General features: G+C 37.3%; 2 protein-coding genes across 3 annotated transcripts in view; both read right to left on the bottom strand.

Annotated features, from left to right (window-relative positions):
• Window positions 1–1,133: 1,133 nt before the first annotated feature.
• Window positions 1,134–9,310, bottom strand: LOC107593568 (cartilage matrix protein-like). Of its 2 annotated transcripts, XM_016283340.1 has the most exons (9): window positions 8,100–9,310; window positions 7,908–8,017; window positions 6,018–6,364; window positions 5,596–5,818; window positions 4,431–4,559; window positions 2,729–3,133; window positions 2,492–2,644; window positions 2,342–2,422; window positions 1,134–1,860 (listed from the first exon to the last, which is right to left on the bottom strand). In XM_016283340.1, the coding sequence occupies exons 2-9, from the start codon at window positions 7,987–7,989 to the stop codon at window positions 1,811–1,813; spliced, it is 1,470 nt and encodes a 489-aa protein (XP_016138826.1). In that variant the 5' UTR covers window positions 7,990–8,017; window positions 8,100–9,310; the 3' UTR covers window positions 1,134–1,810. The 2 variants fall into 2 exon arrangements, with proteins under 2 accessions (XP_016138826.1, XP_016138825.1); XM_016283339.1 differs by having other exon boundaries at window positions 7,908–9,310.
• A 368-nt stretch (window positions 9,311–9,678) lies between these two features.
• LOC107593593 (lysosomal-associated transmembrane protein 5-like) overlaps window positions 9,679–14,475 on the bottom strand; it is an 8,615-nt gene continuing 3,818 nt past the window's right edge. The window contains exons 3-7 of the mRNA XM_016283373.1: window positions 13,305–13,381; window positions 12,008–12,136; window positions 11,782–11,877; window positions 10,198–10,290; window positions 9,679–9,927 (exon numbers count right to left, since the gene is read on the bottom strand). Coding sequence (XP_016138859.1) covers window positions 9,853–9,927; window positions 10,198–10,290; window positions 11,782–11,877; window positions 12,008–12,136; window positions 13,305–13,381 — 470 coding nt within the window. The 3' untranslated portion in view covers window positions 9,679–9,852. The remainder of the gene's footprint in view (window positions 9,928–10,197; window positions 10,291–11,781; window positions 11,878–12,007; window positions 12,137–13,304; window positions 13,382–14,475) is intronic.

Below are 14,475 nucleotides of genomic sequence, written 5' to 3'. Positions count from 1 at the left end.
TTTACTATCAAACATAACAATTAAAAAAAAGTGTGTTGTATGCAGTGTTGGGGGTAACGCATTACAAGTAACGCGAGTTACGTAATCAGATTACTTTTTTCAAGTAACTAGTAAAGTAACGCATTACTTTTTTAATTTACAAGAAAATATCTGAGTTACTTTTTCAAAAAAGTAACGCCAGTTACTTTGTTTTCCCAGTTATTGACTGACAAGTCTCCTGTCCCCATATTGGGAGAAATCGGAAGTACAGAGCAGTTGTGTGCGCTGTGTGAACATGATATTACTGTAGTTCTAGACTAAATGTGAATGTGCATTAATTCATCCCACTCACAAAAAAACAGATTTAGTATTAATCAAAATGCATTAAAACAGTGAAATGCTAACTCAGAATATGATGCAAACCTGCAATAATTAAATATGTTAAATAACACAAATGTATCTAATCCCATTTTATTAACCAGTGTCTTTGCTGCTGACCTTTGATGATCCAGTTCAACCATACTAATAAGCAAAAATGACTAGATAAACTAACAATTGTGCTTCATTGTTTTTTTTTTATTGCTGAAGAGGGTTTCTTCTCCTGCGTTCTACTGTACAGACGTGAATGTACTTTTCCTTCAGCCTGAGGTTACACTTTTTGGTGTGAAAGGGCTTTTACATTTGCTATAAATAGAACTTCTTATATTAAAAACAATCAAGCCCTGCTCATATTGCAAAAGTAATGTTTTTATGTAATGTAATTAGTTACTTTTTTAGGGAGTAACGCAATATTGTAATGCATTACTTTTAAAAGTAACTTTCCCCAACACTGGTTGTATGCAACATAAAAATTGGGTCCTAAAGAAAAAAGATCATGTAGTGTAATAGAAAAGGCTCTATAGTTGATGAGAGAAAGCCTCATTCACTTCATCTACAACCTTTCATTACTGCTGATGTTATATAACTACAGCTGCTTTACATACACAGACTCTTACTTGCACTATACATCCCTCTGTACCTGGGGCTCCTAATAATTACGCTGAACATTTTCTCTTATGTAATCTTGCATTGAAGACTAATGAAGCCTAATGCACATCTGTTCGACACACAAAAACAAGGACACAACAAACAAAGACACAGACACAAAATGGGATTTTATTGAATCATCACAAGCGGTATGTTTAACACTTGCCCACTGATGTCAGTGAATGTTTGCCTGTGAGTTACGTGTGTGTGTGTGTGTATGTTGTGTCTGCGTTTGTGTGTGCTTCATGGAGTGTTTTATCTGAGAAAATTATCAAGTATTCACACATTTATTTCAAGTCCAATCTTATATTAAATTACCATTATATATATATTCCATATAAAATAATATTTTCGGGGCAAAATCTGGGAGAATGGGTTTGAGAAATGTAGAATGAAGAAAAGCAAAGACAGAATGAAACCTTCTCTGGATTTAATGTACACACCACCTCCCCACAGGGAATACTTTATTGTCCAGGTTGTATGTGAAGGCCTTCTCAGACCATATGGGAATATTTTTACTCAACACACACAGGGTTTTGTTAGAAGGAATGGCTGTTTGAATATCGACACCTTGAATTGTGTCGACTGGTGACCATAATTCAGAGCAAGCTTGGTCAGGTAAACCATGGTCATCATCACAATCAGTGCTCCATCCCCATGGACAATAGTGATGAAGGCAGAGTAGCAGAAAGAATTGGAGTGGAGGACAGGAGAGGAACTTAAGCATTAGGGTCAGAGGTCACATGAGGTGTTTTTTACAAGAAAAGAAAGGAATGGCAGTGTGAGAATTAGTGTTGGTGCCTTCTCAAACAATCTTGTTCTCCAGGGCAGTGATCCTTTTCGTCACAGCTTCCAGTGATGCTGCTGTCAAGGAAATAATGCAATAGTAGCATCCTAACCATTTATGATGCCTTATACATTTTTATGCTTTAAACATTGTTGTCAATACCTACACATTTTTCTTTTAGAGATGCATTACTGCTAAAATGCTGGTCATTATAAGCCAATAATTATTTTCATTTTAATGGCTGATAACCATTTATTATTTGCAAGTCGGTGAAAATGAGCATGCATAATTAAATTTCCAATATCTTTTAAACCCAGTAAAAATCGGCTGTTAACCAGTATGGTACCATTATATTGTGCATGCCCTAATTTCTTTACATTTGATTTTAATTTTAATACTGAGTCTAAAGGTGTTTCATCTCAAAACCTCTTAAAAAGACACATCTCACCTCTCAGCATTCCGTAAGTCAATATTGAATATTGAGCACAATAGGAATTTGTGTAGTAAAATTTTAACCTGAACCTAAACGTTCTAGTTAAGAAAGGATATATTTCTTTGTTAATGCCTGTAGTGCCTCCTCCACTTTTTTCTGGAACTTGACAACGGAATTACATTCACAGGGATCTTCCACTGCAGGAGAGCAAAAACAAATTTAGTTGATGAAAGTTTAAAGGTCATATTCATCTTGATTTTATTTACCTTGACAAACATTGATTTGCAGCTTCTTGGCAATTTGGTTAATGGTTTTGAAGTCTGCTGTGTAGAAGTAATGGTCAGCGACAGGTTCAGAGGCGATTTGTTTCAGCTCGTCCTCAATAGCGTTGCCAACACCCACAGCATACATCTTAAAGCCTAAAGCACAGACACAGCGCACTGTAAAACACTCAGAACTCATACACATTGATTTTGCATTGCATTTCTGTGTTTTTTCCTAACCGTTATCCTTGGCCTTCCTGGCAGCATCTCCGATGTAGTCTTGTGACCTGCCATCAGTGAAGACAATACCGACCTTTGCCACTCCGGGTCTGGCTCCCTGGTTAGGAGTAAAGCTGTTTTCCACCAGGTAACTGATGGCCAGGCCAGTCATGGTTCCCCTCTCCATATAGTCCATCTTTTTCACTGCTTCTTTCAGGGCCTTTTTGTTGTTGTAGCGTCCCAGAGGGAACTCCTGCTTCACAGTGCTGGAATACTGCACCAGTCCCATATGGGTGTTTGTCTCTGACACGTCCAGTTTGTCGATGATCAGGTTGATCCATTTCTTGACCAGCTCGAAGTTCTCTGGTCTCACACTCTTGGAGCCATCGATCAAGATGACCACATCTATGGCTGCGTTACTGCAAGCTGGGATAAGAGAGACAGAGGATGTTTGTGATAACTCATGAGTTTACAAATTAGGGTCCAGGAACCCCCAGGAGACCGCAAGAGGAATCTGGGGGTCAACCAAAAATTTAAGAGAGAAAGACAAAATTCACTAAATTAATTATTAGGGCTGTCAAAGTTAACATGTAGGCTTAAAGTATTAATTATATATATTATAAAAACATTTTTTAAATACATTTGCCAAACTTAATTAATTATTGATTATTTCTAAATATAAAATGCCTAAAAATCCAATTGATTATTCTATTGATAGCCCTAGTTTTCAACAGTAAGAAATAAAAACTGAATCTGCATATATTTGTGTAAGAATATAAACAAAAATATATAAACACAGGTTTATACATCTAACATTACTCTAATAGTGGGTGGGAAAAAATATTTCACTTTATATCAAAGTAAATATTTTCCAGATAATATTTCCAAAAATGTAATTTTTGCTTCAGTATGGTGGAAATATGAAAGTCAATTATTTAATATAGAAATATTGCATTATTCTTTTCTTACAATTGATAAATGGGTCTGTATGAAAATATAAAGCAGACTTAAAATTTTAGAAAGGGTGTCATTTTGGGGTTAAAAAGCTTAAAACCCTTGTGGGACCCTTGATGTTAAATTATCAGCAAGTCGTTTAGTCACATGATAGTAGTTTGCTTATTTTGCTTAGAGTGAATGTGTTTGGTTAGTAGGCTGTGAATGATAAAATGTCTCTTGGCCATTAAGAATCTGATTAATCTTTAAAGCAGGGGTTTTGAATAAAGTACATCAAAAACTGCACATGGCAATGAAGTATTTTACTTACGTCTTTGACACTTACCCAACATTCATACATACTCACCGCTGCATGATCGGCCGTCGCCCTGGAGCGTGAATCCCTCTCTGCAGGCACACTTGAAAGATCCGGGTGTGCTGATGCAAGTGTGCTCACAGTCATGATCGCCTGTCGCGCATAGGTCCGACACAACCACTACCATGAATGTAACACACACACACACACCGGGTAGGGGAAGGAAGGGTTAATGGGACCCTTGATGTTAAATTATCAGCAAGTCTTTTAGTCACATGATAGTAGTTTGCTTATTTTGCTTAGAGTGAATGTGTTTGGTTAGTAGGCTGTGAATGATAAAATGTCTCTTGGCCATTAAGAATCTGATTCATCTTTAAAGCAGGGGTTTTGAATAAAGTACATCAAAAACTGCACATGGCAATGAAATATTTTACTTACGTCTTTGACACTTACCCAACATTCATACATACTCACCGCTGCATGATCGGCCGTCGCCCTGGAGCGTGAATCCCTCTCTGCAGGCACACTTGAAAGATCCGGGTGTGCTGATGCAAGTGTGCTCACAGTCATGATCGCCTGTCGCGCATAGGTCCGACACAACCACTACCATGAATGTAACACACACACACACACCGGGTAGGGGAAGGAAGGGTTAGCGAGGAGAGAATTACTCTATGTGAAGTGGGAACTCAAGAAAATCAATGCGTTTTAATAATCCGCTGCACTCAAATGAACAGCAAATCTTTAAAACACAGAAATATGTCAGAGACCCAGACACCTGAGACTTGCAGAAAAAGAAAAGTTTTGGTATTAGTCTCAATGTTGTTTGTCTCAGGTGGCTGTTGCTCTGATCCAGACTTTCTACTGCATTGGTTCTCAACCTTTTAAGGTTTGAAATTGTCTGTAATATCAGCAAGCTGAGAACCACTGCACTGCAGCGACTACAATCACATCAGTGGCTACACATGCTTTTACTTCCTCCCCCAGAGAACAAGTGCAGTGGAGCATCAAGCACAAGGTGGAGATCTACGTCTGGAGGTGAGATTAATCATAACATGCCCTATGGATACTCATGCCCTCTGTTGTTTATACACCTTTAATATCAGCAGCCATGGTGAGGACAGTCTCCAGACCTCTATTCCCTCCCCTTTCTTCCTCTCACCCTCCTCCTTCCTCTTACCACAGAAGGCCTCCTGGAACTTCTTGGTGAGCTTCTCAATCAGGCTGTAGCTCTCCACGTAGTCCACGTGATCCTCAAGAGTCTCGCTGGCCATCTGTCTGAGCGTGGTCATCTCCACGCGACCCACTCCGATGGCGAATATCTCAATGCCGGCCTCTCGCGCCCTTGCTGCACTGTCACGGATGTTGTCCTGAGGTCTGCCATCGGTCACAATAATGGCAACCTGTGAATGTTTATTAATGATTTATTTTACTGAAATGGTCTCAAACTGCTGATTTGCTCACATAATTGTAGATATGTTTGCCTGGGCCTAATGTATCCATTGCGGATTACATAATGCAAGATGCATGTTGCCAAAGAAGAGGCTTAACATTGTTATTGATGCCAATATGGTGGTTTTATGGGATTGTTAGGACTCTGACCTTGCTGATGTCAGGGGATTTGCGCGCTCCCTCTTACCACAGAAGGCCTCCTGGAACTTCTTGGTGAGCTTCTCAATCAGGCTGTAGCTCTCCACGTAGTCCACGTGATCCTCAAGAGTCTCGCTGGCCATCTGTCTGAGCGTGGTCATCTCCACGCGACCCACTCCGATGGCGAATATCTCAATGCCGGCCTCTCGCGCCCTTGCTGCACTGTCACGGATGTTGTCCTGAGGTCTGCCATCGGTCACAATAATGGCAACCTGTGAATGTTTATTAATGATTTATTTTACTGAAATGGTCTCAAACTGCTGATTTGCTCACATAATTGTAGATATGTTTGCCTGGGCCTAATGTATCCATTGCGGATTACATAATGCAAGATGCATGTTGCCAAAGAAGAGGCTTAACATTGTTATTGATGCCAATATGGTGGTTTTATGGGATTGTTAGGACTCTGACCTTGCTGATGTCAGGGGATTTGCGCGCTCCCTCGGCTTCGCTGAAAGCCACATTCATGGCAAACTGGATGGCGAGGCCGGTCATGGTACCGGTGGACAGTGGCTCGATCTTGGACACGGCTTTGACCAGTGCTGCTTTGGTTTTGTGGGACTTCAGAGAGACCTCGCTCTTCACTTGACTGGCATAGTTTACGACGCCCACACGAGTAGCATCAGGCCCGACGTTCAAACCATCAATTACTTTGGTCATGAAGACCTTGACCTGTTCGAACTCTGAGGGGCGGACGCTTCGAGAGCTGTCAATGATGAACACCACATCAGTGGGCTTGGTGTTACACAAGCCTGCAGCTGGAAAGAGTGAAAGAATGAAGAGAAGATGTAAATATGTGTGAATATATGGAGGAGAGAAGTCTCTTATGCTCACCAGCGCTCAAAAATACAGTAATATTGTGAAATATGTTTACAATTTAAATGAACGGTTTTCTATTTGAATATATTTTCAAATGTATTTTATTCCTGTGATGACAAAGCTGTTTTTTCATCAGCTATTAATCCAGGTTTCAGTGTCACATGATCCTTCAGAAATCATTCTAATATGCTGATTTGTTGCTCAAGAAACTTAAAAAAATACATTATAAATGTCTTTACTGTGACTTTTGATGAAAGTATTCATTTCTTTCAAAAGAAAAAAAAATCTTCCTGACCCCAAACTTTTAAACAGTATTGTACATATTGGGGTGAAGGAAAAAAGTGAGAGTGAAAAGCTAGACTGCGGTCTGCAGGTAACTCAATAAATGTACAGTGTTGGTCGTTCTCATAATAACTCCCATTGATTATACATTCAGACTCAGGCAAGCACACACAGATTTACATACTCTCGTGCAGTACAGGGCCTCTTTGTGTACAAATGTAATGACATACAAGTTATGTACAACCACTGGAAACATAACTCTAATTACCCACTTGATTGAAGTTCCTCTGGTATTTTTTAACACATATCTATGCAAATGAAACTAACAATTTAATTATAGATTCTCTAAGCATGACTTTAGAACACAGAAAATTATCTTTAGCACAAGAGGAGATAATGTAATTCTACTCAGAAGTTATAATTAGAAAAATGCTAGATGAAGAAAATTATGCTTCACATTGCATGCTATTTGAGGTCACATATTTGCTTAACATTATCATCCAAACTATTGTGTTAAAATAAAAATATAGGCAAATATGATGATTTTAAATAAAATATTTTTACAGATGTGATAACTCTGTGAAAATGAGTAGTTTAGCATATGTTGTGTTTGGATTCTGGTCTGCATGTATTTAGGCTTCTTAGCTTAAAGGGACAGTTCACCCAAAAATTAAAGTTCTGTCATCATTTACTTACTTTCAAGTTGTTCCAAACCTGTATGAGTTACTTTCTTCTGTTGAACACAAAAGAAGATGTGGCTGAAGAATGTTGGTAACCAAAAAGTTGCTGGTTGCCATTGACTTCTCTAGCCCCATCTTCTTTTGTGTTCAGCAGAAGAAAGAAATTCATACTGTTTTGGAACAACATGAAGGTGAGTAAATGACAACATTTTCATTTTTTGGTGAACTGTCCCTTTAAACCAGCTTCAGAAAAAATAACATGCTGGTTGACCTGCATTCTTTTGCTATTCTTTGTAGTTATAGTTATTTAGCATACAGGTCAACCAACACTTACCAGCATGCATTTCAATGCCTTTTCAGCAAAGAACACAACTACATTAAACCAGCCAGACTCATTTTTGTTGCCCTTCATTACATATTTAACAACACAAAATTATTCCTGTTGTTATTGGGTTATTAGTATCCAGTTATAAATTCATGACATTGATGGATCTGTTAATGATGCAGTCTGTTTTCTTACCCATAGCAGCAGCATTTCTCAGATCCACAGTGGCTTGAGCTCCCAGGATGCATAGCAGCATCACAAACCCCGGCAATGTCATACTGTAATGCGGCGTGAGTCCTAATGACCTGCTCGACAACCAGAGGCAGACTGATTCACAGACAGAGAAACGTGTAGGTTATCAACACACACATATTCACAGATACACACTTCAGTTTCGAGACGCCGCCCTCAAATCCATCTCCCAGAGGTGTATGGACTGTTTTGGGGGGAGGGGGATACCTGCTCTGAAAAACCTAGAGTTTGGGTATGAAAGATAAACACACCTTGATCTGTGTATATGTTTGTGTAAGGGAAACCGAGTTCATTTGGAGCCCTAGGAGGGGTCTCTAGCTTGGGGTTGAACTCAAATAAACATTAAGATGAATCTGTCTTTTCTGGGCACTTTTCCTCTCAATTTAATCTCACACACGCAGGAATTTATGCACAGGAATTATGTGGGAAGCCTCCGTGCCTGATCCAACACAGACGGCTCTGTTCTGACTATGTGTACGTGTACGTCTGTTTTTCTTCTATATGCACCATGCAGTGTCTAGTATGTCTGTTGGGAAATGCGAGTGTCCATGCGAGCACATGTAGGCCTGTGTCTGTGCGTGAGATAAAAGTTGATAACACTGAGTGCGATACAGCATTTCTATTAGAGGTGTAGGCCACATTTTCACCTGTCAGTACAAAATAGTTAAAAATGTCATATATTATTTTCTGTCACTGGCAGACACCCTTATTAAACCTGCATGACTTACGTCTATGTAACATGAAAGGAGATATTTTACAGAGTGTCCAAAATTAAAATGAATGGTGACCACAGCTGTTAAGCAAGATTATCAGTGAATGACTTAAATTTCAGCCAGTTCTTTACAAAAAGCTATTGTATGCCTTCAAAAGACATGAAACGCACTGCACAAATTGTATAAATTTTTTTTATACTTTTTGTAATTTTGGGCTCGACAGCCCTGGTTACTCTCCACTTTCAGTGTAAGCAGCTCAAACAATCTTCTAAACAACCCGTTTTTTTGTTTTTTCTCAAATAAGTTTAGAACGACATAGGGGTCAGTAATCTTTTAAAGCTTCTTGTGAAGGACCCAGAAACACTCGAAAATAATTCCCCGGTAGTCCAGTTTGTCTATGTAAATGAGGTGCGTGTGTTTGTTTTATATATTGCATAACACAGCAATTAAGGTATCTAAACACATACTGTTTCTCCTGCTTCCATCCATCCCCAACCTGCTGGAAAAACCATGTGAAGTGTGATGCAAATGACATTGACAAGAACATTAAAGGGTTTTTTCTTGCACCATCTGTACCACACTATAGCATGCTCAAGTCTCCTGGAAAAAGCTTGAGCTCTTTATAATTCATTTTGAAAATGTGTGGCTATTGACCAAATTAAGTGGAAACTAAGGTATATGAAACGGTTTATATATATATATATATATATATACTAAATATTTTAAATGCTTTACATATATTTTGTCACGTATCGCTGAGCATGATGTGAAGATTTACATGTTTGAATTTTATGCAATTATATCAAGCAATTTAAATGGTTATTACAGGGATTCAATTTCCCGTCTTTGCTTACACAAACAGCTTAAACTGTCTCATAATCGTATAACCAGATCTAGCTTTTGGCTTGTGATCAAATGATAAGCATGACAGTGACGCATGAGAGAAACGTTACTGTTTAAACCGAATGTCTGCCAGTAAGAACACAATAATTAGAAACACATAAATTAAGTACCTTTATTTTGTAAAAGCATAGATGTAAGCATAGCCATGCCTGTTTGTGTTGCATGTGGATGTGGTTGTTCGTATGCGTGTGAATATTTGTGCTTAATATTTGTGGTTTAAACCCAAAGGGGTTTTTTGCATCATAAAACCATGCCTGAAGCACGCATTGAGTTTAAGCCTCATGATAGGAAGGGGGAGTATCTTCTGCTCTCATCTTGAGAGCCTCATCATAAGAAGGCAGCTTCACCTGTTAGCCAAAAACAAAGCATATCCAAATGTTTTAAACAGTAGATAAATTATTATTATTATTATTAAATAACTACATATAGTTGATCTATTTGTGTTAAACAATCACTCAAAAAATTGGGCAGTGACTTGGAATTGGAGGTTTATAATATATATATATATATATATATATATAGATGTATGTGTGTGAAAAAATGTATATGTTATACAACAACATTAAAACTGCTGTATCGTGTGACAGCAAAACAAACTCCATTATAAATGCACTCACTGTTACAGTATTTCCAGTCTCAACACTGACGGCAGCCATACTTTCTGCTTTCAGGGCATAGAAACACCTCGTTGACACATGAAGGACGTACACCTACACAGAAAACACAGGGATACTAATAAAGGCCAAATGCACCAAATTATTCTAAACATATAAATGAACACACTTATATGCAAAAACCATCCAGAGGGGAGTTTAATTTCCCTCTACCTTTTCCCAAATCCTTCTCAAGGACAGAACACACTTTATGACTGGCTCCATACATCGCATTCATTCCTCAAATTCCCCTTACATTCCCTCTTCTACAGCTAAAAAAGCTTTGCTTTAGACCAGGGATCCTCAAATCTGGCCCACGAGATCCACTTTCCTGCAGAGTTTAGTTCTACCCTAATCAAACACACCTGAGCATGCTAATCAATGTCTTCAGGATCATTAGAAAATCACAGGTAGGTGAGTTTGATCAGGGTTGGAGCTAAACTCTGCAGCGCATTGGCCCTCCAGGGCAAGATTTGAGGAACCCTGCTTTAGACCAGTGATCCTCAAATCTGGCTCACGAGATCCACTTTCCTGCAGAGTTTAGTTCTACCCTAATCAAACACACCTGAGCATGCTAATCAATGTCTTCAGGATCATTAGAAAATCACAGGTAAGTTTGATTATAGGGTTGGAGCTAAACTCGAAAAGTGGATCTCGCGAGCCAGATTTGAGGATCACTGCTTTAGACTGTACAAATCAGACCAGTAGACAAAACAACACTGTGTGTGAATATAGGTGTATGCGTGTTTGCAGGAGTTCATTATTATAAATTATTACATGTATTATGTCATATATCCACTACTTATTGGATCAGTAATATTTTAGAAATGTATACTTTTAATCAGCAAAGACGCATTACATTTATCGAAAAAGTGACAATTTAAGATATTTGTAATGTTATAAAAGAAAAATGTATCATGGTTGCCACAATCATTAAACAGCACAACCGTTTTGAACATTGATAACAATAATAAATGTTTCTTAAACAGCAAATCAGCATACTAGAATGATTTCTGAAGGATCATGTGACACTGAAGACTAGAGTAATGACTGCTGAAAATTCAGCTTTGCCATCACTGGAATAAATTACAATTTATAGACAAGTTATTTAAAAATGTAATAATAATAATAATAATATTATTTTATTTACATAGCACCTTTCAAGAACCCAATGAAACTTTACATAATATTGGCAAATAACACAATAATATACAAACAGGGAACAAAACACTTTCATAATAATATAGTTTTAACTGTATTTTTTTTATCAAATAAATGCAGCCTTGGTGAGCATAAGAGACTTTCAAAAACATTACGGTAGTGTATCGATTTGAAAGTTTAAATGAAAATTGCTTTATTGATAAAAGTAGTAAATATTTTAAAATCTTTTAAAACCTATATTTAAATATATAAAAATACTGAAATATATATATTAAAATATATCTAAAACTTGTTTTCTGGTTTAGATATAATTTTGAATCCCAGTTTTTCAATGTAGTTTGAGACTTTTGAAGGCAATTATACAGAAATGCACACATGTATTTATACCTTCAGCAGTATGTACATCATATAGAGAACGGAGTATGACATGGTGAACTGGCCAATTTCCTCTTCATTCAAACTATCGACTCTCTTCTGACCCTTCTGTTAGAGACATACATACATGTACACATTAATTGGGGAGAATTATGTTGAAATTGAAAGCTGATTAGCCATGCAGTTGTCATGAAGTCAACATTTAGTTTTGTGACCAAATGTATGTTATGTATCTCACTACAACTCGCAGCATGTCTCTGTAGTTGGGGGTCCCTGGCAGACCCCAGGCTCCGTCAAACAGGCACAGAAAACTCAGACTCAGCTCCACAAACATCATCAGCACAAAAGGCAGCACAAACATCGGGCCCTTATACAGAGAGACACAAGTGTTGAATTATCTTTCTGTCAATAACACATTCAATCATTCACACTCCATATAGAAAAAGGTAAGAAATTAAGAGAAAAAAAAATATTTTCCCTGTTATAGACTGATCAGATTTGAAATGTGTAGTTTGGAGAGAGCGCTAGGACTCCGTGTTTCACCACCTTCATAAATATTGAGACAAGCTCTCTTTCTGGAAGCTGGGTAAATATTGGTGTCGGCTGCAGAGTTGAAAATCTAAGGTGCACACTCGCACACACTAAACCACTGCTTATGCACACTTACACACGCATAAACATCCAATAAAACTAAAACAGACCAGACTTATTTAAAAGGTTTCACCACACAGATCGTTACATTACAAATTTAGTATGTATATTTGTCTTCAGTAGCACAGATTTATTATTGTTCTTGTGAACTCCCCAATGAGTATTTATTAGAGTAAGTTACTGTGCTGAATATGGTGTGCATTCAAACAGCACAGAAGTCATAGTATAATAATGGCATAATTATTCCAGGTTAAATTAAATATTTTTGCAAGTAAATGCTATAAATTAATATTTAGTGTGATATAATAACCTTTAGTGTCATTATTAAAACCTGTCCTAAAATGAATCAAACAAATAAATAGTGAATATTAATTTTATTTCTGTCAAAATTTGGTTTAGCATTGTATTTTATTAGTATGCTCGGGAAGATGAAACTAACACAGTATGTTCTTGTAATCTGCTGTATTAAAAAAGCATCTGACGACAAAAACAAAAAAAATATATATATTTTTTAAACTAGACCCTAAAATGGTATATAATCATTGCATCATGCATAAGTATATAACTATCAACTGCAATTCACCTAATGTAATATTTAAATTTTTTACAGTAAATAAAAATAAAATAAGATAAAATTGAAACTAACTATATATAAATATTTTTATTCCATTCATATCAATGCAGTTATTCATGTATTAATGTATTTAAATGTATTCTGTAATGTAACACTGCTTTTGCTCATAAACCACATTTAATTAATTTATTTCTGTACTGATGTTTTCAGACTAATGTATCACTGTGTGTTCCCCCACCATTTCCATTTATTTATGTTTAGAGTATAGATGGAAGCTGTATTTTTCTGTCAGTGGCAGTGTACACAGTACCTTGCGTTTAGAGAACAGGACCAGCACAGCAGAGATCGACATCAGAACCAGCATCAGGATGTTAGTGCTGATGTCAACTGGAAAGAAACAAAGACAGAGAATTTTAATGGCTTTCAATTTAATATCTTAAATTATTTCTTTATCAAATACTGTTATTTGAATGTTTCTTTTATGTTGTGCTAAATGACTAAGTAATTTATGTCTTATACTGAACAATGTTTGGTCAAATGTAGCATTTAGTGATTTTTATATTGATTTCATAAATAGATTGATTAAATGTTTTTATTTTTTATAAACACTAAAGGTGTTTTTATTTAAAGGGGTCCTATTATGCTATTTTACAAAGTCTTGATTTTGTTTTGGGGATGTACTAGAACATGCTCTCATGCGTGGTGGTTCGAAAAACACATTATTTTTCACATAACTTACATTATTACAATACCTTTCTCCCCAGCCTGGCACAAACGGCTCGATTAGTTCCAGCTTTGATGAAGGCCCGGCTTCCGAAAAACTAAATGTGGTGTGATTGGTTAGCTGTCCCAGTGCGTTGTGATTGGCGAACAGCTTAGACGGTGTTTCAGTACTGCCCCCCGCCCCTTGCCAAAGCAGCAAGTTCCGTTTGCTCTGGTATAGTTAAAGCTGCAGTCCGTAAGTTTTGCCTCTTTGTCGCCATCTCTGTTTGAAAACATGCAATTGCAGCTGTGTGCAGAATTATCTTCCTTGCGTGGGTTGTGAGTCGGCGCGGCTCCAGCGCGGATGAATCTACAGGTGCATCTCAATAAATTAGAATGTCGTGGAAAAGTTAATTTCAGTAATTCAACTCAAATTGTGAAACTCGTGTATTAAATAAATTCAATGCACACAGACTGAAGTAGTTTAAGTCTTTGGTTCTTTTAATTGTGATGATTTTGGCTCACATTTAACTCAACAAATTAGAATATGGTGACATGCCAATCAGCTAATCAATGCAAAACACCTGCAAAGGTTTCCTGAGCCTTCAAAATGGTCTCTCAGTTTGGTTCACTAGGCTACACAATCATGGGGAAGACTGCTGATCTGACAGTTGTTCAGAAGACAATCATTGACACCCTTCACAAGGAGGGTAAGCCACAAACATTCATTGCCAAAGAAGCTGGCTGTTCACAGAGTGCTGTATCCAAGCATGTTAACA

The sequence above is a fragment of the Sinocyclocheilus grahami genome, unplaced genomic scaffold, assembly GCF_001515645.1.
Source record: "Sinocyclocheilus grahami isolate Dianchi unplaced genomic scaffold, SAMN03320097.WGS_v1.1 scaffold173.1, whole genome shotgun sequence".
Lineage (NCBI taxonomy): Eukaryota > Metazoa > Chordata > Actinopteri > Cypriniformes > Cyprinidae > Sinocyclocheilus > Sinocyclocheilus grahami.
This window is presented reverse-complemented; position numbering and strand designations above follow the sequence as displayed.